Source organism: Lynx canadensis, chromosome D4 (assembly GCF_007474595.2).
Source record: "Lynx canadensis isolate LIC74 chromosome D4, mLynCan4.pri.v2, whole genome shotgun sequence".
In the NCBI taxonomy this organism is placed as follows: domain Eukaryota; kingdom Metazoa; phylum Chordata; class Mammalia; order Carnivora; family Felidae; genus Lynx; species Lynx canadensis.
Window position 1 is genome coordinate 93893082 of NC_044315.2, and position 17281 is coordinate 93910362.

A 17281-nucleotide genomic window follows, 5' to 3' on the forward strand; every position below is an offset into this window, starting at 1 on the left:
AAATATAGTAGCTGAGAGACACATGTTTCTTGATGGGGCAACATTGCATTTAGCTACCCTCACCGCTGGACGCACTGTCACATCATCTATAAAATCGTGGCCTCCATGGCTCTGGGAGTGGGGAGTTCTGCCTCTTCGGCCCTGCCTCAGTTCTCCAGCTTATGCTATTGTTCTCTTCCTTGCCTTCGCTCGCCTTTTCCTTCTGCTTGCCACCCCCTTTCTGTTTTTGGAAATGCTAGAGCATATTCATCTTTTGAGGCCTGACCTAGCTCAGCAGCCATGTCTTTCTGGAAGTTTTTCTGGAGGACCGTGGGCCACCTTGACCTACAGAAACCCCATCATCCAGAAACCTGTGCGTGTGCGTGTGTACACAGCCGTGTCTTGACTCTGAGTGTGCGCACACACGTGTGGCCGTGTAGGCATGCCTTGTGGTACTATCCCTCCACAGATCCTAACAGGAGAGGACTGGAATGCAGTGATGTATCATGGGATCGAATCGCAAGGTGGAGTCAGCAAAGGCATGTTCTCCTCTTTTTATTTCATTGTCCTGACGCTGTTTGGAAATTGTATCCTTCTTGCAGTGCATTAGTGCTTGGTCTGGGCCCAGGGAACCTGGGGGGGTGCGGGGTGTGTTGGCCATGAAAAGGAGAGGCGCCTTCTCGTTGAGTGTGAATGATGGAGCTTCTCCTTCTGGGGAGCTGGCTTAAGTCTAGACAGTGAATACTCTCGAGGCAGTCCGAGCTTGGGGCATCTGGAGGCTGTGGGCCAAGGTTGATGGAAGCATGAACTGTGCGTATGGTGTCCAGAGGGCGTTGGTATGGTCAGTGGCAGGCTCGGGAGGGTTGCCGTGGGAAGACGTGGGCTTTGAACGCAGGGCAGTAGTTTTTTTTCTTCCCCCCGGTTTAATTCTGTAATTAAGTTTTGGTACTGGGCTTTTAAAAAACTTTCCCCTGCTGAAAATCTAGTACCTGCAGAGAAATGTAAGGCAAGTTTTCCTGTAGCGGGTGCCAGTCAAGCATGTGTTTTAGGACCTCGTGTGTGTGTGTGTGTGGGGGGGGGGGTGGGTCTGTGGGGTCAAGGAGAGCCCAGCGCAGGTGACAGCTCTGCCTCAGGCAGGTCACCTGGGAGAAGGAGGCTGCTGGGCTCATGATGCAGGCAGGGGGCAGGGCCAGGAGAGGCGAGGTGCGAATGTGGCCCCACTGCTGGGGCAATAAATTCAGGCTGAGCAGGGGCACTCAGGTTCTCCAAGTCTTCTGTGTATCAGAAACCCCAAGGACAGTTAAAGCTCAGGTTCCAGCCCACAAATGTGCATTTTAACACACTCCCCTGGGGGTGCTGGTGTTGGTACTGCGGCCTGGGGACCCCACTTGGAGATCTGCTGTATTAAATATCCTGCAGAGCCTGGAAAAAGATCTGAGCTGGCGACAAACACCTGTGTGTTGTCTCCTCCCAGACTGACCTGCTGGCTCTGCCTTGTCTCCTCACCCGCACACCTGGGCACTTGACCCCGTTTGTCCCTCCTTGCCCCTGGCGTGCTGGCCGTCATGCCAGCCTGTGACCTATGACATTCCAGACCTTATTTCTCTCTGCCTCCATCGGACTGTCTCTCCTGCTGCACACCCAGCAGGATCGTACCACCTGTCAGCCCTGTGTCGTTCACGGCTCAGGTCCTGGACCCCAGGGTGGGGAGCCCCGCCCCCCCGGGAGCCTGAGCACAAGGCCTGGGAAGGAGGATCCAGGGTGCTCAGGAGGGCCCGTGCTTGTTTCAGTGTTTAGCAGACAGGGGGGCCTGGGGGCTGGCTGAGAGGAGAGCTGTAAATGGCAGCCATGGTTAGCAGAGAGGGAAGGAGCCTGAAGTGTTGGCTTCAAATGGTGGGGGGTGAGGGTGGGGGTGGGGAATAACTTCTGTCCAGAAAGAGGTGCCCACAGCCCCCCAAGACTGAGCAGCGGCCTGAAGCCCTTCACAGCTAATTCTGACCCTGTGCGGTCAGGCCTCGTGCTAGCCACTGGGAGTCTTTCCTGCCGCCCCTGTGTGCCCCTCTTGCTGGGCCTCAGGTGCCAGGGCATGACCTTAGTCCCGCTCTTCAGGTGTGGGAAGTCCTCTGAGGGCGTCCATGGCTGTGGTTAGTGTGGGGAAGCGGCCCCTGGCCTCGGTGTCCTGTCCTCTGGTCTCTGCTGGAGCCCTGAGCAGCCTTGCCAACGAGGCAGTGCCCTGGCATATGGGGGGCCTCCCTGCCAGACGGGGGCCTGACCAGCGTCAGTCGTCGCTGTCGGCCTCATACAAAGCCGGCTGCTCCTCAGGCCTCGCACTGGCGGGAATAGCCGCAGCCTGGGCCGAGGGGTGAATCCCCAGGCCTGTGGTGAAGGAGCTCAGGTGTAGGGGACACAGGGCTCTGGCTGGGCTGACTTCGCCCCCAGAGGACACTGGCAGTGTCTGAGATGGTTTGGTCGTCATGACTGGGCTGAGGGGCTGCTGCATCTGGTGCGCACAGGCCAGGGATGCTGTCCAACATCCCACTGCTCTGAGGTGCACAGGGAGGAGCTTGTGGGAAGAGGCAGCTCCAGCCCCAGGAAAATTGAAGTGACTCACGTTAGTGGCCTGATCTGGACAGACTGGAGGAGGGCGGTGCAGAGAGGTAGCTGCCGACCACAGGCCCCCGTCTGGGCCATTTGGACCCCTCCTGACTGTGGGATCCTGGGTGGGGTACTTACCCTCCGTGGCCTTTGCTTGCTCGTTTCTAAAAGGGGATTGTAGTAGTGCCTTGTCATGGTGCTCCTGGAAGGGCTCAGTGAGGTGAGGGGTGGGGGGTGCTAGTGTTGTCTGCCATCAGCATGACTTGGGTGTTGTTTTTGCCACTCTAGCAGGAGGGCACCTTGAAACAGAGGGCCCCAGGACCTCACTTTGAAAAAGGAAGGGAGAAAACAACACTGAGCAGGTGTCCTAAGCCTAGCCTAGGAACTGAAAGCACTGGTCACGGCCGGATATGCATGTTTATGGTCTGTCTTAGGTGGTCTCTGCTCACAGGACCCAAAGGTGATGGGGCCCATGTGAAAGCAGGAGGTGTTGGTTGGGAGGCCTCTCACATTGGCCAGAAATTTGGGGGAGGTGGGGATAGAGGTAGGCAGTCCAAATTAATCCAACACAGCCTCTGAGCTTTGGGGCTGGAGAGTCAGGCCTGAAGAATGGGGTTGGGGAAGGAGTTTGTGTGGCCATTATGGGGAGTTGATACGAGATTGAGGGAAAGAAGGATGGGCAGACCAGGCGGCGTGGCTAGTCTGTGTCTGAGGGCAACAGGGGACAGAGGAACAAGGGGACTTGAGAGGTATATAGTCACAGAGGATCTGGGGAGATGAGGAACCCTGTTCTCCATGGGGCAAGCTGCAGCATGACTGTGGGAGACTTGGGTGGGTGGGTGGGGGGGCAGAAGGGTTCCTTTCCTTAGCTGGAGCCAACCAGACACTCTGCTGAATGTCTTCCTGGCCATCGCCGTGGACAACCTCGCCAACGCTCAGGAGCTGACCAAGGTGCGTGGGTAGGGGCACCACCTGCAGCCCAGGACGGGCAGGGAGGGGCAGGCGGGGCAGTGTGTGTGACTCTGGATGAGTCCAGAGAGCCACGACAAGGGCCAGTCCAGGGTTAAGGACCCATGTAACCACCCTCCACGGGCATCTCCTCAAGGTCCTAGACGGGCAGAGGTTAGGCTGCCACTCAGATGTGTGTGTGTGTGTGTGTGTGTGTGTGTGTGTGTGTGTGCGGGGGGGGGGGGGGTTGGTGCTGAGGAAGCGTGAGAGATGATGTGCCAGGAAGGCAGATGAGCACAAGGGCAGCTTCTGGAGAATCCGAGACCTGGAAAAAATGGCCAGAAAGGCAGGGGGAGTTATGAAGAATGGAAGATGCAGCCCAGAGAGTTCTAAGAAGTGAGGGGCAGGCTGCACCAGGCCCCTGCGCTCGTCCCTGGGAGGCGAGGGGCCCCTGTGGCCAGTCTGGAGTGTGCATGGTTGAGCTCAGGCAGTTAGCGGGCAGCTCTGTCCTCAGATGCCAGGCCTGGCTGGAGCCTGGAGGAGCAGCTGCTGCCCCCTTGTCAGCTTGTTTGTGCCGCAGCGGGACAGCCTCTTCTCCTGGCTGTGCCTAGCGGGTGGCATCTAATACTCTCCTCTTGTCCCTGAGCCTGGTGGGGGGTGTGATTATACATGGCTTCCCCTGTGGTTGCCTTCCCAACGACACAGCCCCCTGCCTGGTCACCTTCACCCTCACAGCCGTGGACAGTGTAGCCCTGGCTCCCAGGAGGAGGGTCCTGCTGCCTCGCTGGGCCACCTGAGGGGAGTGCTCCCCTGCTGCAGAAACCCCACGTGCTTGCCATCTTGGCTGAGCATGTGGCCTGCTTGTGCACCTGTCCATGTACATGTGTGTGTGCTGGAGCTCACACCTGTGCACATTCCTCTGTGTGTCTGACACAGTCCTGCCCTCACCATCTAGCACATCCCGACTGTCAACATCATCTCTGTTCCGGGGTGAGCTTGACTTGGGCTTTCCCTGAGGAGGGCAAGTTCAGGACGTTTCTGCAGTCAGTATGGGTGTGTGCAAATATGCCACAGTGCTTCCGACAGGTGTCAGGTGCCCTGCTACCCTCCTCTGTTCTCTGGGAGGAGTGCTCCAGGGGGAGGCAGGCCTATTCAGTGTGTCTGCCTTAGCTTCTGCTCAGACTTCCTCTTCTCCGGGCCCAGGCCTGGGCCGTGGTGGTGCCTGGGGGTACAGACGCCTACCCTGCTCTGGCTGCTGCCTCCTGAGGACCTGGAAGTCCCACTGGCCTGCTCATTCCTGTTGTCCGCCAGGGCCAACACTGGGCTTTGCCATCTAGGAGTGGCTGGAGAATGACTGTTCCTGGCCCCAGGCTGGGCTTCCGGCGGGCGGTGGGGTCAGGGGGATCCCCTGCATCCACAGAACATATCTTGGTGTCAGGATTTCTGGGACCACATGAAATGGGGGTGCCCAGCAGCGTTGGTGGTCTGGGCACCAGCTGTGTTGGTGCAGGGGTGAGCTTGAGCTTGAAGTTCTCGCCGCCTCTTCGGGTCGTGCTGTGGGTGAGAACACACCAAGGAAGCGATGTCCTCGGGGCCCTGTCTCCATGCAGAGACACCCTGTGAGATGTTGGACCAACTGCCCTTATTCAGGAATCGTCTTTCCCTGGGAGGTGGAGCAGGTGGAGGCCTGTGTTAGGCTGTGGGGGCATTTCCTGGACTGGCTCTCCTTCCTTTACATTCCCACAAATGTATTACAGTATTACATTCTTTTCAAAGTGGAAATAAACTCTATGAAGTCTGTTTGTAGAACACCTGTCCTCTCTGGCCAGAGGGCTGTAAACCAGAATGGAGCCCGCGGCTTGAAGAAGGACCTCGATAGGGGTGTTCTGTGGTAGATGGAGCTTCGCCTCCTCTCTGGGGCCTGAAGCTTGAAGACCTCTTCGCTGTGGTGGGAAATCTGCAGGCAGCTAACTGGGGTTTTAATTTTTGCCATTTTGGGGCCTCTAGGATAAGATTTAGGGATGTTTTGGGCCACAGTGGGAACACTAGCTTCCATGGAAGCCAGGTGGGCCTGGGGTTGGGTTTGGGGGAAATAACAGTGGTCTCAGCAGTGTAAGTGGAGGACGTGGAGGCCTCGGTTTCCCTCCACGGGCTCATGGGCTCAGCCCGGAGCTTTTCATCTAGATCCTAGAAGCCGAGCATGTTGGTTTTGCCCAGTGACGTGGGGTCGGGGCCAGAGGGTCTGCCCAGAAGTCCACTCCCCTTCCCACGGAGGGGGCAGAGGCAGGGCAGGATATCTACACCTGTGTCAGAGAGCCATGGGGGTCCTTCCCACAAACTTGGTCGGGGAGGGGATAGCATCAGGCATTGTAAGTGGCTGCCATGTGTTGGGGGACGCAAGGAGGGACTGCTCACAGCCACGGCTAGGGACGGGTAGACAGATGTGATCCGACGGGTCCTGGTAGGAAAGCTCAAAGGCTGTGAGGTAGCTATGCCTGACCCTCGCCCGGTGACAGTTCCTGTGGGTGATGCTGAGCCAGGACCTAGGCTCAGGGTGCAGAGTCCTGCCCCTTGACCTTGCCCACAGTTGTGGGGCAGAGGCTGGCTTTGTTCAGGCGAGACAGGTGCCCCTGAGGTGTGGGGGCAGCAGGTGGGAGGAAAGGAGGGCTGGGCTTGCGTTTTGGCAGAGCCAAGTCCAAGACACCGTGGGACACGTGTGCAGGCAGCAGCTGGGTCCTTGTGGCTTGAGCTCGTGTATGGCGTCGGGGTGCAGGCGCAGGGCTGGGATCACCAGCTGTGAGCACCCTGGGACTGGCCCACGGCAAGAGGGTGCTGAGGCAGGAATCCTGTGGAACACGGCCCGGAGCAGCAGGTACAGGCCGCCAGAGGGCTCGCGTGGGATTGGTGCTCGCTGCTGGAGCCTGGGTGGATTGTGCTCACGCAGGGGCTGCTGCCTGGCCCACCGGTTCAGAGGGCAGCAAGGACTCCTAGACCGTGGAAGGAAGAGCTCCAAGGCCAGCTGCACACCTCTGTCTGTTCAAACAGGATGAAGAGGAGATGGAAGAAGCAGCCAATCAGAAGCTTGCTCTGCAAAAGGCCAAAGAAGTGGCTGAAGTGAGCCCCATGTCTGCCGCAAACATCTCTATTGCTGCTGCGTAAGGCTCTTGGGGGTGGACTGCAGGGTGGTGGGGGCTGCTGCAGAGTCTCTTGGCTGGGCCCCCAGCAGGGCACTCCTTCCGGGGGCTTCCTTGGAGCACCTTGTGTTGGCTGGAGCTTTTTGGGACACAGCCTCCCCCAGGAGCTGTGATGAGAGGGAACGGCTCCCCTCCTGCAGGAATCTGTGAGCAGAGGGTTCATCAGGAAGAGCCTCCATGGCTTCTCCCAGTTTGAGTTGGAGCAAGGTGTGACGATGCATGGTCCTCCCATCATGGGTGGGATCGGCTCTGATTAGCCCCTTGAGAGTCTTGCTTGGGTGGCTCCAGAGCTCCTAGCTGGGGCAAAGACTGTGAGTCAGGGGTAAGGTATTGATATATCTATTTTATAATTTTCTTAAAGTTTGTTCATTTAGAGAGAGAGAGAGAGAGAGAGAGAGAGAGAGAGAGAGAGAGCAGGGAGGGAGAGAGAATCCCAACCAGGCTCCGTGAACTCATGAACCGTGAGATCACGACCTGAGCTGAAACTGAGTCAGATGTTTAACCAACTGAGCCACCCAGTCGCCCCTCCATACGTCTGTTTTCTGCACAGCTTTTTAGGAATGTATTTTGTGAACCGAAAGATTCTAGGTGGTATTTCAGCAGCCCAAGAGACTTAATGCAGTTTCCTAAATTGTCTTTGAGGTTTCTGTGTTGGGACAGAGGTCAAGGGGAAGCCTTGCTGATGAGAAAAGGTGAAGGCGGGGTTGAAGCTTCCTTGGGGAGGCTGGTCATCCCGAGGTTCAGCTGAGCTTGAAGGAACGTTGCAGAACCACATCTGGAGGTCTTAGGGCCTTCAGAGTTGGGACAGCCTAGGGCCAAAGGCTGCAGTGTGCTGAGGGAGGTCACCGCCGGGGGCAGAGAAGGATGGGAAGGGGGAAGGAAGGTCTGGCCTGCTGTCAGCGTGGCCATGAGAGAGCACAGAGAAGCTCTGTCTTTGTGGGGAGCTCGCTCTCTGAGCCAGGCTGAATCTGTCTGGAGCTGCTGGCTTGTCTTCAGTGCCACCCTACCCCACCCTACCAAACACCTCCCATTTCCCATGTGGACCCCCCTGGTGGGCACCAGGAACAGCCACAGGTACATCTGTGGTGACACATGCATCTGTGCTGCTGAGTGTATGTGCCGGCATGTGGATGTGTTTGCTGGGAGTGTGGGTGTGCAGGTGTGCGGGAACGCGTGTGTCTGCTTGTGCGTGAGTGTGTATCATAGCAGCCCCGTTCTTGTTCAGCAGTCCCAAGAGTGACGACCTGTTTTCTAGGAAGGCCTTTGCAGAGGACCTGCCCCTACGCCAAGCAGGAAGCACTGGCCTCTGGGGGAGAAGAAGCCAGAGGAGATCACAGGCCCCTGGGGGGCCCAGGCAGGGGTGCAGGGGGCCTGCGGGGAGCCAGGCAAGACACAGCAGTCATTTCTCAGACAGCTGCTGGGGTGCTCAGGGCTTAGTTGCCTCTGTTTTGTTGTTTGGCTGGTTCAGTGACTTGGTCGGCTTGGTCCTGGGCTTGCTTTGAGGAGGTTGTGGTGACCTGGCAGACGGCCCCTTCTCCTGAGCTTTGTAAACTACTGGTGGTCTGCCTTAGCAAGGGCGGCAGATGAGCCTTTGACTTCTTCGTGGGCCTTGTGGGTTTCAGTTCAGCGTTTGCCCTCTCTGCTCGCTCTGGAGGTGAGTGCGCTGTCCCGTGGGCCTGATGCCTGTCAGAGCCGCCTCTTCCCTGGGGGCGTGTGGCAGGGCACCGTTCCCATCAGGGCCGAGATCTCAGGGAGGCAAGTGCCGGGGCCCTCAGCACCACCACACAGAGCATGTCAGGCCACCAAGAAAGGTCTGGATGCTCTTCCTCTGCCCCTGTCCTCATCTGGGGATGCTGCTATGTAAGAACAAGGCTGCAGGCTGGTAACCCCGGGCCGGGGTACAACAGCGGCTGCTGGCCCCATCTCCACTGTGGTGCTGCTTTTCTCCTGGGCGGGGTTCCTGGGGCTGCACAGGTATTCTGCCTCACGGCAGGTCCTGAGCTCCGTGTCACCTGGTCAGCCAGGCACGTGTGTCCCCCTGCTTGGGCTGTAGGTCCCGCGGGTTCTCCTGGGATGTGGCTTTGGGTTGCTGTCCTCTGCAGCGTGTCCTGGTCTGCTGTTGCCGGACACGGCGGTCGGTCTGACGTGATCACTGAAGATCCCACACACTGGGCGGGGTCTGAACTCCCGGGTGTGTGAATGTCTGCCCTCCTCTTTGTGTGGAGACCACTGAGCCCTGGAAGCTGTGGCTCAGAGCCCCGGTGTCTGTCTGTCCTCTGTCCGCTGGCCCCCCTCCCAACTGTCTCTGTTCTCCTGGTGAGTTGTGTTGGGTAGACGGGCAATGCCTGCTTCTTCCCCACTGCTGGGGTGGGGTTAGAGTGAAGCGCCCGAGTGACGCTCGCCGTGACACTCCCTGCAGCCATGCCGTGTGGTCTGTGCAGGGGGAGGACTGGTCCAGATGTTCTCTGTGACGCCTCGATGCTGGGTGGCCCTTCATGTCCTTGGTGTTTGAGAGGCTCTCCTGGGCCTTGTGCAGCCTCACACAGAGCCTGAGGGGAGAGGGTTCCACGCCTCCTCAGAGGGGCGTCCCTGTCCCTTGGAGTTGGGCTGCAGCCCCAGGTGACAGCCACTTCAGGCCCCTGGGAGGGAAGGGACGGTAAGGGTGACATGGCCCTCCTGGTTCTCTGTACTTTGTCACCCTTCTCCTCACCTGGACTTCTGAATGCTGGTATACACACTCACTCACACAGTTCACTTACCTCATCGGAGTCACAGCCCCCCGACGCTCACTGTCATGCCTGTTCGTGCTCATACGTGTTCATACTCACCTGGTTGGTCACTCACACGTGTTCACACTCACATACGCACACATGCTCACTGATAACCCCACACTCATTCACACACTCTCGTATACTCACACACCATCCACGCACTCACGTTCAGTCATACACTAATTTGCACACTCACACACACACGTTTGCACCCAGGACCTGCAGGCGAGTGAGTTGCTCTGGGCTCCTCACAAATGTGTGTAGACTCGGCCTTGAGAAGGCGTTGCTGGGAAGCCACCTGGGGAACTGCCTTAAAGGGGAATGATTGTGGAGATCTTTGGTTTCTCTCTGTTGGTTTTGGAAAAGCTTCCAGAAAGTGCCTGGGAAATGGCTGCAGGTATACCCAAAGGAAGTGGGTTGGTCATGTAGCCTGTTAGCCCCTGGGAAGGGTCGCGGTGAGTTGGAGGCATGTGGTTTAGAGCCTGGGGAGCCGATGGGGTCAGGTGGGCTGGGCCAGAGCCAGGTGGTCAGGCAGCAGGGCCCAGGTGAAGCAGCAAAGGGCAGGTGTCCCGTGCTGGCTGGCTTTGCTCCCATCTTGAAGGCAAGGCGAATGCCTAGGTCATCCCACCACAGCCCCGTGGGCGTGGGACACCAAGAGGCAGGGGAGGGCCCTCTGGAACTTCGGACAAGGGGTGCCGGCTCTCTCCAAGCCGGCTGCCCTTCTAGGGGCCTAGTGTGCTGGGCCGTAGCGGATGGGCAGCAGGACCCCGGCTTCTCTTCTTCCAGCCGTGGTGGGTGTGCTGTGTTCTTTTTTAGCGCTGCTTTTCTGCCGGATGCTCTTTCTTTCTCAACTTCTCTTTTCCCCCGAGGTCTCGGCCGGTGCCCATTCTGATGGAAGCGTCCCTGGCCTCCTGCCCAGATTTACACTGCAGCCTGCGCCCTGACCTGACGTGGCTTAAACATGTTCTTGTCCTTTAGAGCCCTCTCTGGTTTTCTCACTTTTGTTTGTTTTGTCTTTTGCATGTGCAGTTTTGTAAAGCACACGCGAGGTGCTGCATCTCACAGCTCATCTGTCTCCAGCATAAACTCACCGTGAGTCGCTCTGCTACGATCCCCGTCTGTGGCTTCGTGACAGCTACGTGCGAACACCTCCCTCCACCCCTAACTGCTTTTCCACCTCAAATCACTTGCTTCAGGGGCAGCTCCGGGAAAGCCTTCTGCAGCTGGCAGGGGACAGTGGGCACGCTTCCCGACGTCCCTGAGTCCTGTTCACGGGCATCAGCCTCTCTGAGCTCGGCCCCTCTCCTCTCCCTCCTGGTCGTCTTGTCTGCTGTCTGTCCATGTGCTGTCTCTCTGGTGTCTTCAGCACCTTCGCTTCTCCTGAGGTGACCACCGCTGGGCACCAGTGGGTGCTGTCTCCTTACGGTTCCCGTGACGGAGAGCGTTCATTAGGACTCACAGAGGACATTCACGGGGTCCTCCTTCCCCACTCCTTTCTCACTTGGGAGGGGGTGTATCTATGACCCTTAGGAAGTTGTGCCAGCACGATCAGAGTTGCTGTCTCATGTTAGATCAGCCAGAGCCTGAGATAGAGCCATAGAAACCTCAGTGTGGCCCTCCTGGAGGTGACGCCAGTGTGGCGGGGGAAGTTGTCCTGGGAGGCTTGCCCCCAGGGGCTTCCTCCCAAGGGTCAGACCAACCCCTGCAGGTGAGAAGTCCCCGGAGTGCCTGGGTGTAGTCAGTAGGTAGCCGGGTGCCTGCTTTGTGTTCTGGTGCTGTGGGAGCCCTTGCCGTCACTGAGACACCGGCCCCCTACTCAGCCAGCACGGAGCCGGGTTCAGCTTGCCCGCAAGCACTTGGAGCTGCTGGCTGTTGGGGCCTGATGTCTCACAGGGTAAGAAAGCTGGATCCTGGATGAGTGCTTCACAGGGTGGAGTAAAATGTGCACATAGGTATTGATGGTGTCACGGTCGGGGCTGCTTCACGTTATCAGCGGCTGTGGGTAACTGGCTCTCTCAGCCCAGAGACTTCAAAGCAGGGCCATACCAGTGAGGCTTCTTTTTGGGTCCTACAGGCATCTGCAGTGCCTGGGTCAGGTGTGGCCGAATAGGGCTATACCAGCAAGCTGGGGTCGAGACATCACGGGAGCAGCTCCCCCATGTGACTCCTCAAAGAGCCTTTTTAGACAAGAGCTTTGCCTGGATCATTGTCACCTGTGTGTCAGACGGTTGGCCTGGCTCTCGCTCTCGTGTTCTTGCCACTTGTGAAGTCGGTGGAGAGGTGCAGAGAGACCAGTGGTGTCCAGACTGAGCAAGGACAGGGCAGCAGCCAGGTGGGTGCAGGCTGACTCAGACACCAACAGGGAGGAGAGGCCTGGCACGCGGACTCAGAGACACATCCAGAGAGGAAGTCAGCAGCATCACCGGTAGGTGGTTGCAGACAGTTTCAGGCGGCACTAGGGCCCAGAGAGGCAGAGAGACCCAGCAGGAGCAGGGCCCCAGAGGGGCCACGTGACACAAGTGTTCAGTGTCTTGCTCCCCTGGGAAGTTATGAGAGGAGAGGAGTCTGCCAGCCCCGTGGCACCCTCCAGTCTCGCGGGTTAGCTGGTTGCTGGCAGAGGAGGAGTTGCAGCCCAGGGTGGTCCTGAGGGCACAGCCATGTCATCACAAGCTCATCCTCACCGGAGCTCCCGGCCACTCCGAGTCGGAACGTTGTTCCCACTGTCTCTACTGCCTGTCTGTTCTGACAGAACTCACCTCCCCGCCCCTCACCGTCTTGGGCTGTGTCTAAGTGTGTCTAACACTAGCCCTGCTGCTGCTGTGCTGTCAGCCCTAGTGGGCTCTTATGTCTGAGGAGTGACCCTCAAGGCTGTCATCCCTTTCACGTGGTTCAGCATTGTTCAGAGTTGGGTCCTTTGTTTCGGTGCCAGCCTGGGGTGGGGTAGGTCCCCTGTGGCTTTAGTCTGAAGCCAGAGAAACAGAGGGTGGTCGTGTTGCAAGGCGTCCCCAGGAGCAGGGCTGCATGGCTTCGGTGTGTCAGAGGAGGCAGCTCGGGGCCCGGGGTGGCAGTTGAAGCTGTGGGGTAGCAGATGGCCAGAGAGGCTAACAGTTGCCCACCCTGTGTTGCCCTGGCCCGTCTGCCACATGGGCTCCCGGGTGAGGCACAGACAGTGTACTCTTTTGCCCTCACACTTTTGAGGCACTGCCCTGGAAACGGCTCCCCACACTGGAGCCCGGACCTCACTTCAAAGGGACAGGGTTAAGCATCGTATGCTTTGTGCAGGCCAGCTGCAGGGACTGGGCTTCCCCCACCCGGCCACCTCTGTCTTTGCAGGTCAGCATGGTGCTCAGTGGCCCAGGGCCCTGGAGCTGGTGGCAGGGTTGGCCTGGGGCCCCTCAGGCTGTCACTCTAGGCTGTGGTGTCAGTACAGTTGGGGTCTGGCCAAGGCCTCATATATTTAGATACCTTTTCTTCTGGGTTGCCTTTGCATGCATCTGATCCTGGCTCCGTCAACGGCTCACCGTGGGGCCCTCTGTGAGTCGCAGCCTCTAGGCTCAGTGTCTTCATCTGTGAAATGGGGACAAGAGCAGCACCTAATTCCTAAAGGTGGTTTTGGGGGTCGGATGAGGTGGGCATTGCAGCCGGTAGCACAGTGTGGCCCTTGAACAATACAGGTGCCACAGCCGGCATTGTTCTTACGCTGCCACCACCACCACCGTGGTGGGTCCAGAAACCTCCAGAGGCTGAAGGAGGAGAGTCTGGCCTCGGCAGAGGTTTCTGCTTGGCTGAGGTGGGACTGGAGTCGCCTGCATTGGAACCCTTATTCAGCAAAGACCCCAGAATGCAAAGGGCTTCCCATGTATCCTGGGCTGTGGAGCCCCACATGTAACCATGTGGGTGAGGCTGGAGGGTGGTCGAGGCCTTTGGTAGCCTGTGCAGTGGGGGCTGAGTCTGGAGCACAGGCCATTCCTGGTGCTGGAGGGCTCCTCTCTGTGCCGGTGGATGAAGGGGGCTCCCTGTGGAGCCAGGAGAAAGGAGGGCATTGAGGACCATGGGAGGAAGCATCTCCAGCCCTCGACCTGAGTGCTGGGCTCCTGGGAGCAAATGGCCGCTGAGCCCAGTGGCAGCTGCCCAGATGGGGCTGACCACCTTAGGGAGCAGTCACAGCTTTACTCTTCGCTCCTGTTAGGGCCAGCTGCCCCTGGGCAGCTCTGCTGTATGCTTCAGCGAGGCCCGTGCCCCAGGGCTGCTGCAGGTGGCTCCCTGCCTCCTGCCTCTTCCTCAGTCCTGCCCCATTTGGACGCTGCCCCCCACCTCTCCCCATTTTGGTCTTCCTGGCCAGCAGCCCACCTGCCCTGGAAGCCTGTCTGCCACCTCATGCTGGTTCTTATCATTCCCACTGCCCTGCATCCCGTGGCCAAGGGCCCCTGTGCACCTGCTCAAGGGTGGCTTTGAGCCCCCACCTGGGACACCCACCCCCCGCCGTCAGTCTTTGGGCTCACGATGGGGCGAGGCCAGCGCTGAATTCTTGTTACCCTGGGTATCCCCCACCTGCTCTGCACCGACTGCCAGGGGTCTTGAGGGCTCCTGCCACTCCTCCTCCCTGCGTCCACTCTGCCATCCCTCCATCGCTGCGACCATCTGTGGCTTCCCCTGCGAGGCAGAGAGGTGGGGGGGGGGGGGGGGGCGGACGCTCACTGCCGGTCTCCCCACAGCAGGCCGCAGAACTCGGCCAAAGCACGCTCGGTCTGGGAGCAGAGGGCCAGCCAGCTGCGGCTGCAGAACCTGCGGGCCAGCTGCGAGGCGCTGTACAGCGAGATGGACCCCGAGGAGCGGCTGCGCTACGCCACCACGCGCCACCTGCGGCCGGACATGAAGACGCACCTGGACCGGCCGCTCGTGGTGGAGCTGGGCCGCGACGGGCCGCGGGGCCCCCCGGGGGGCAAGGCCCGGCCCGAGGGCGCAGAGGCCGGCGAGGGCACGGACCCACCCCGCAGGCACCACCGGCACCGCGACAAGGCCCCGGCAGCGGCCCCGGCGGCGGCGGCGGCGGCGGCGGAGCAGGACAGGGCAGACGCCCCGAAGGCCGAGGGCGGGGAGTCCGGGGCCCGGGAGGAGCGGGCGCGGCCGCACCGCAGCCGCAGCAAGGAGGCCCGGAGCGAGCGCGGCCGCGGCCCGGGCCCCGAGGGCGGCCGGCGCCACCACCGGCGCGGCTCCCCGGAGGAGGCGGCCGAGCGGGAGCCCCGGCGCCACCGCGCCCACCGGCACGCACCCGACCAGGGCAAGGAGGGCGCAGCGCCCGGGACCAAGGGAGAGCGGCGAGCGCGCCACCGCGGCGGCCCCCGGGCCGGCCCCCGGGAGGCCGGCAGCGGCGAGGAGCCGGCGCGGCGGCACCGGGCCCGGCACAAGGCGCTGCCCGCGCACGAGGACGCGGAGAAGGAGGGCGAGGTCGAGGACAGGGACAAGGAGAAGGAGCTCCGGAACCATCAGCCCAAGTGAGGGAGTGCGCGTGGCGGAGGCGGGGCCCTGTCGAGGGGCGAGGGGCTGGGGGTGCCGGTGGCGCAGGGTTCGGGGGTGCGGGGCTGTCCCTGTTCAGGTTGGCCGTCCCGCCTTCCGTCTCAGCCTCTCTCTCTGCGGTGGGGACAACCCTGCCCTGTTGGGGCGACGTGTAAAATCCTTAAACGTGGGGATCAGGTTTGCTTGGTGAGTGTCCGTCGTTATTCTAAGGCTCGCAGGAGAGAGAGGGTGTAGGACGAAATCGTTGGGACTGGTTTGGGACACGTTGGCTTGGGAAGATTGGAGAGAGCCTGAGGGAGGCCCGAGGAGGCCACTGGGGGCTAAATGGTAGGAAGGAATAGGGCCAGGCTGGGTGGCCATGACAGAAAGGGCCTCCCAGCTCTCCACACCAGCTGGCTCGCCTGCTCCCTGGCAGGGACAGGCCATGACTCTGAGTCTGTGAGAAAGCTGGGGTGACAGGGGGCCCCAGGCTGAGGCCAGCACTCTTGGGCGCCTGCCCGGCAGCTGGAAGCCCCTGCTCAGGTCTAGGGTCTGTCTTTGTGTGCAGAGTTCTGTGTGGGGCCTTTGGTCTGGAGGGGCCGCAGGTGGAGTAGCTTAGAGAAACACCCTCTTCTGGGCTTCTTCATTCTGCACATAGTTCCCTTTTGTATACATAGTGTGCTGCCAGCCATGCCTGGTCGTGTGCCAGGGACAGACAGGTTGAGTCGGCCCCATTTTTACTTTTCAGACCTGAAAACACAGAAAGGTACAAAGTGATGAAAACCATATGAAATGTCAGAGTGGCAGAGGAAGTGGTCAGGGGTTTATCTGATTTGCATCGGGGCATAAGGAGCTGGATTTTGCAGACTGACTAGGAGTTTAGGGCTGCATCAGAGTCTGATGTGCATTCTTGGTTGCAGGGAGCCACGCTGTGACCTGGAGGCCAGTGAGATGATGGGTGTGGGCCCTGTACATGCACTGCCCAGCACCTGCCTACAGAAGGTGGAGGAACAGCCAGAAGATGCAGACAATCAGCGGAATGTCACACGGATGGGCAGTCAACCCTCGGACCTGAGTGCCACTGTGCATATCCCGGTGACGCTGACCGGCCCTCCTGGGGAGACCACGGTTGTTCCCAGTGAGTATCTCCCCGTATCAGCGGGGCAGGGCCCACCTTATGCAGGCGCAGTTTGCTCTCCCCTGTCCCCCTCTCTCCATGGCAGCCGCTTGGGGACAGAGCATGCCTGTGTGAGCCTGTCTACACCAGCTCGAGACAAAGTCCTTTGTGGTCAGCATCTGTGCCTTGATGTCTCTTTGTTTCCAGTGCCCCAGAGGAGCACTGTTGCTATCACATGCCACTTAAACTCTATTCTCCTCCCTTCCAAAAATATTTGCAAGTTACCAGCTCAGCGCCAGGCATGGTGTTAGAGTGCTGGGGATAGCGGGGGGGAGTGGAACTGTGGGGCTTACGGTCTCATCAGGAGAGCAGACCTCAGGATGGTCACAGCTCTTCATAGTTGTGTGAAAGCTGCTAAGGACCATGTCCCCAGACTTGATGGGGGCTGAGAACTAGTGGGTGAGAAGGAGGAAGTTGTCGGGGTGCTGGTATTCCTACCGACTTACTTTGCCCTATGATCCCTGCACTAAGATCCCCATAGGCCTTTGCCTCAGCCCCTTTTTTCTTTCCCCCACTCACTCACTCACTTACTCACACGTGAGTGTGAGCCTGATTGGGCAGCCACTCCATGCCTGACTGCCTGACCGTGAGAGCAGGAACTGAGGGTACAGGGTGGACAAGATACTGCTCCTGTTTTCAGGCCACTCCACCTTGTAGGGACAAGACGGACAAATACCGTCCCCTCATACTGTGTGGAAGGTGCATAGACCTCTCGTGAGCGCCGAGGACAGAGAAGGCGTTCCACGGGGAGGGGAAGATACCACAGAAGCAGAGCTGACGTGCAAGGCCAAATGAAGATTTAGGTCTCGAGTAGACCAGTTGCCACCACCTGGTGTGGCCTTGTGTTTGCAGATGTGTCCACAAACATAGACACGTGTCTGTGCCTGTTACCTCTTGTCAGGTGCTCTCACCTGGGGCCTGTGAACCAGTGCACAGTGCTAGGTGTGGCAATGGGAGATGGCCAGCTCCAGCTGCTTAAGCTCTCCTCCTTTTTGCTTCCTTGGGAGAATGCTTTCCCTGGCCTATCCCTGGTTTCCCTTCCCATGGGTAGTAGTGGGTCTGTCTTACCAGACTCCTGGAAAGCAACCCCCCTGGTCTGAGTCTCTCTGGATAAACTTGAG

General features: G+C 59.4%; 1 protein-coding gene across 1 annotated transcript in view; it reads left to right on the plus strand.

The window, feature by feature from the left end:
* CACNA1B (calcium voltage-gated channel subunit alpha1 B) overlaps positions 1 to 17281 on the plus strand; it is a 190550-nt gene that overhangs the window by 86252 nt on the left and 87017 nt on the right. Inside the window, exons 16-20 of the mRNA XM_030293870.1 lie at positions 449 to 566; positions 3458 to 3525; positions 6568 to 6677; positions 14206 to 14982; positions 15904 to 16121. Coding sequence (XP_030149730.1) covers positions 449 to 566; positions 3458 to 3525; positions 6568 to 6677; positions 14206 to 14982; positions 15904 to 16121 — 1291 coding nt within the window. The remainder of the gene's footprint in view (positions 1 to 448; positions 567 to 3457; positions 3526 to 6567; positions 6678 to 14205; positions 14983 to 15903; positions 16122 to 17281) is intronic.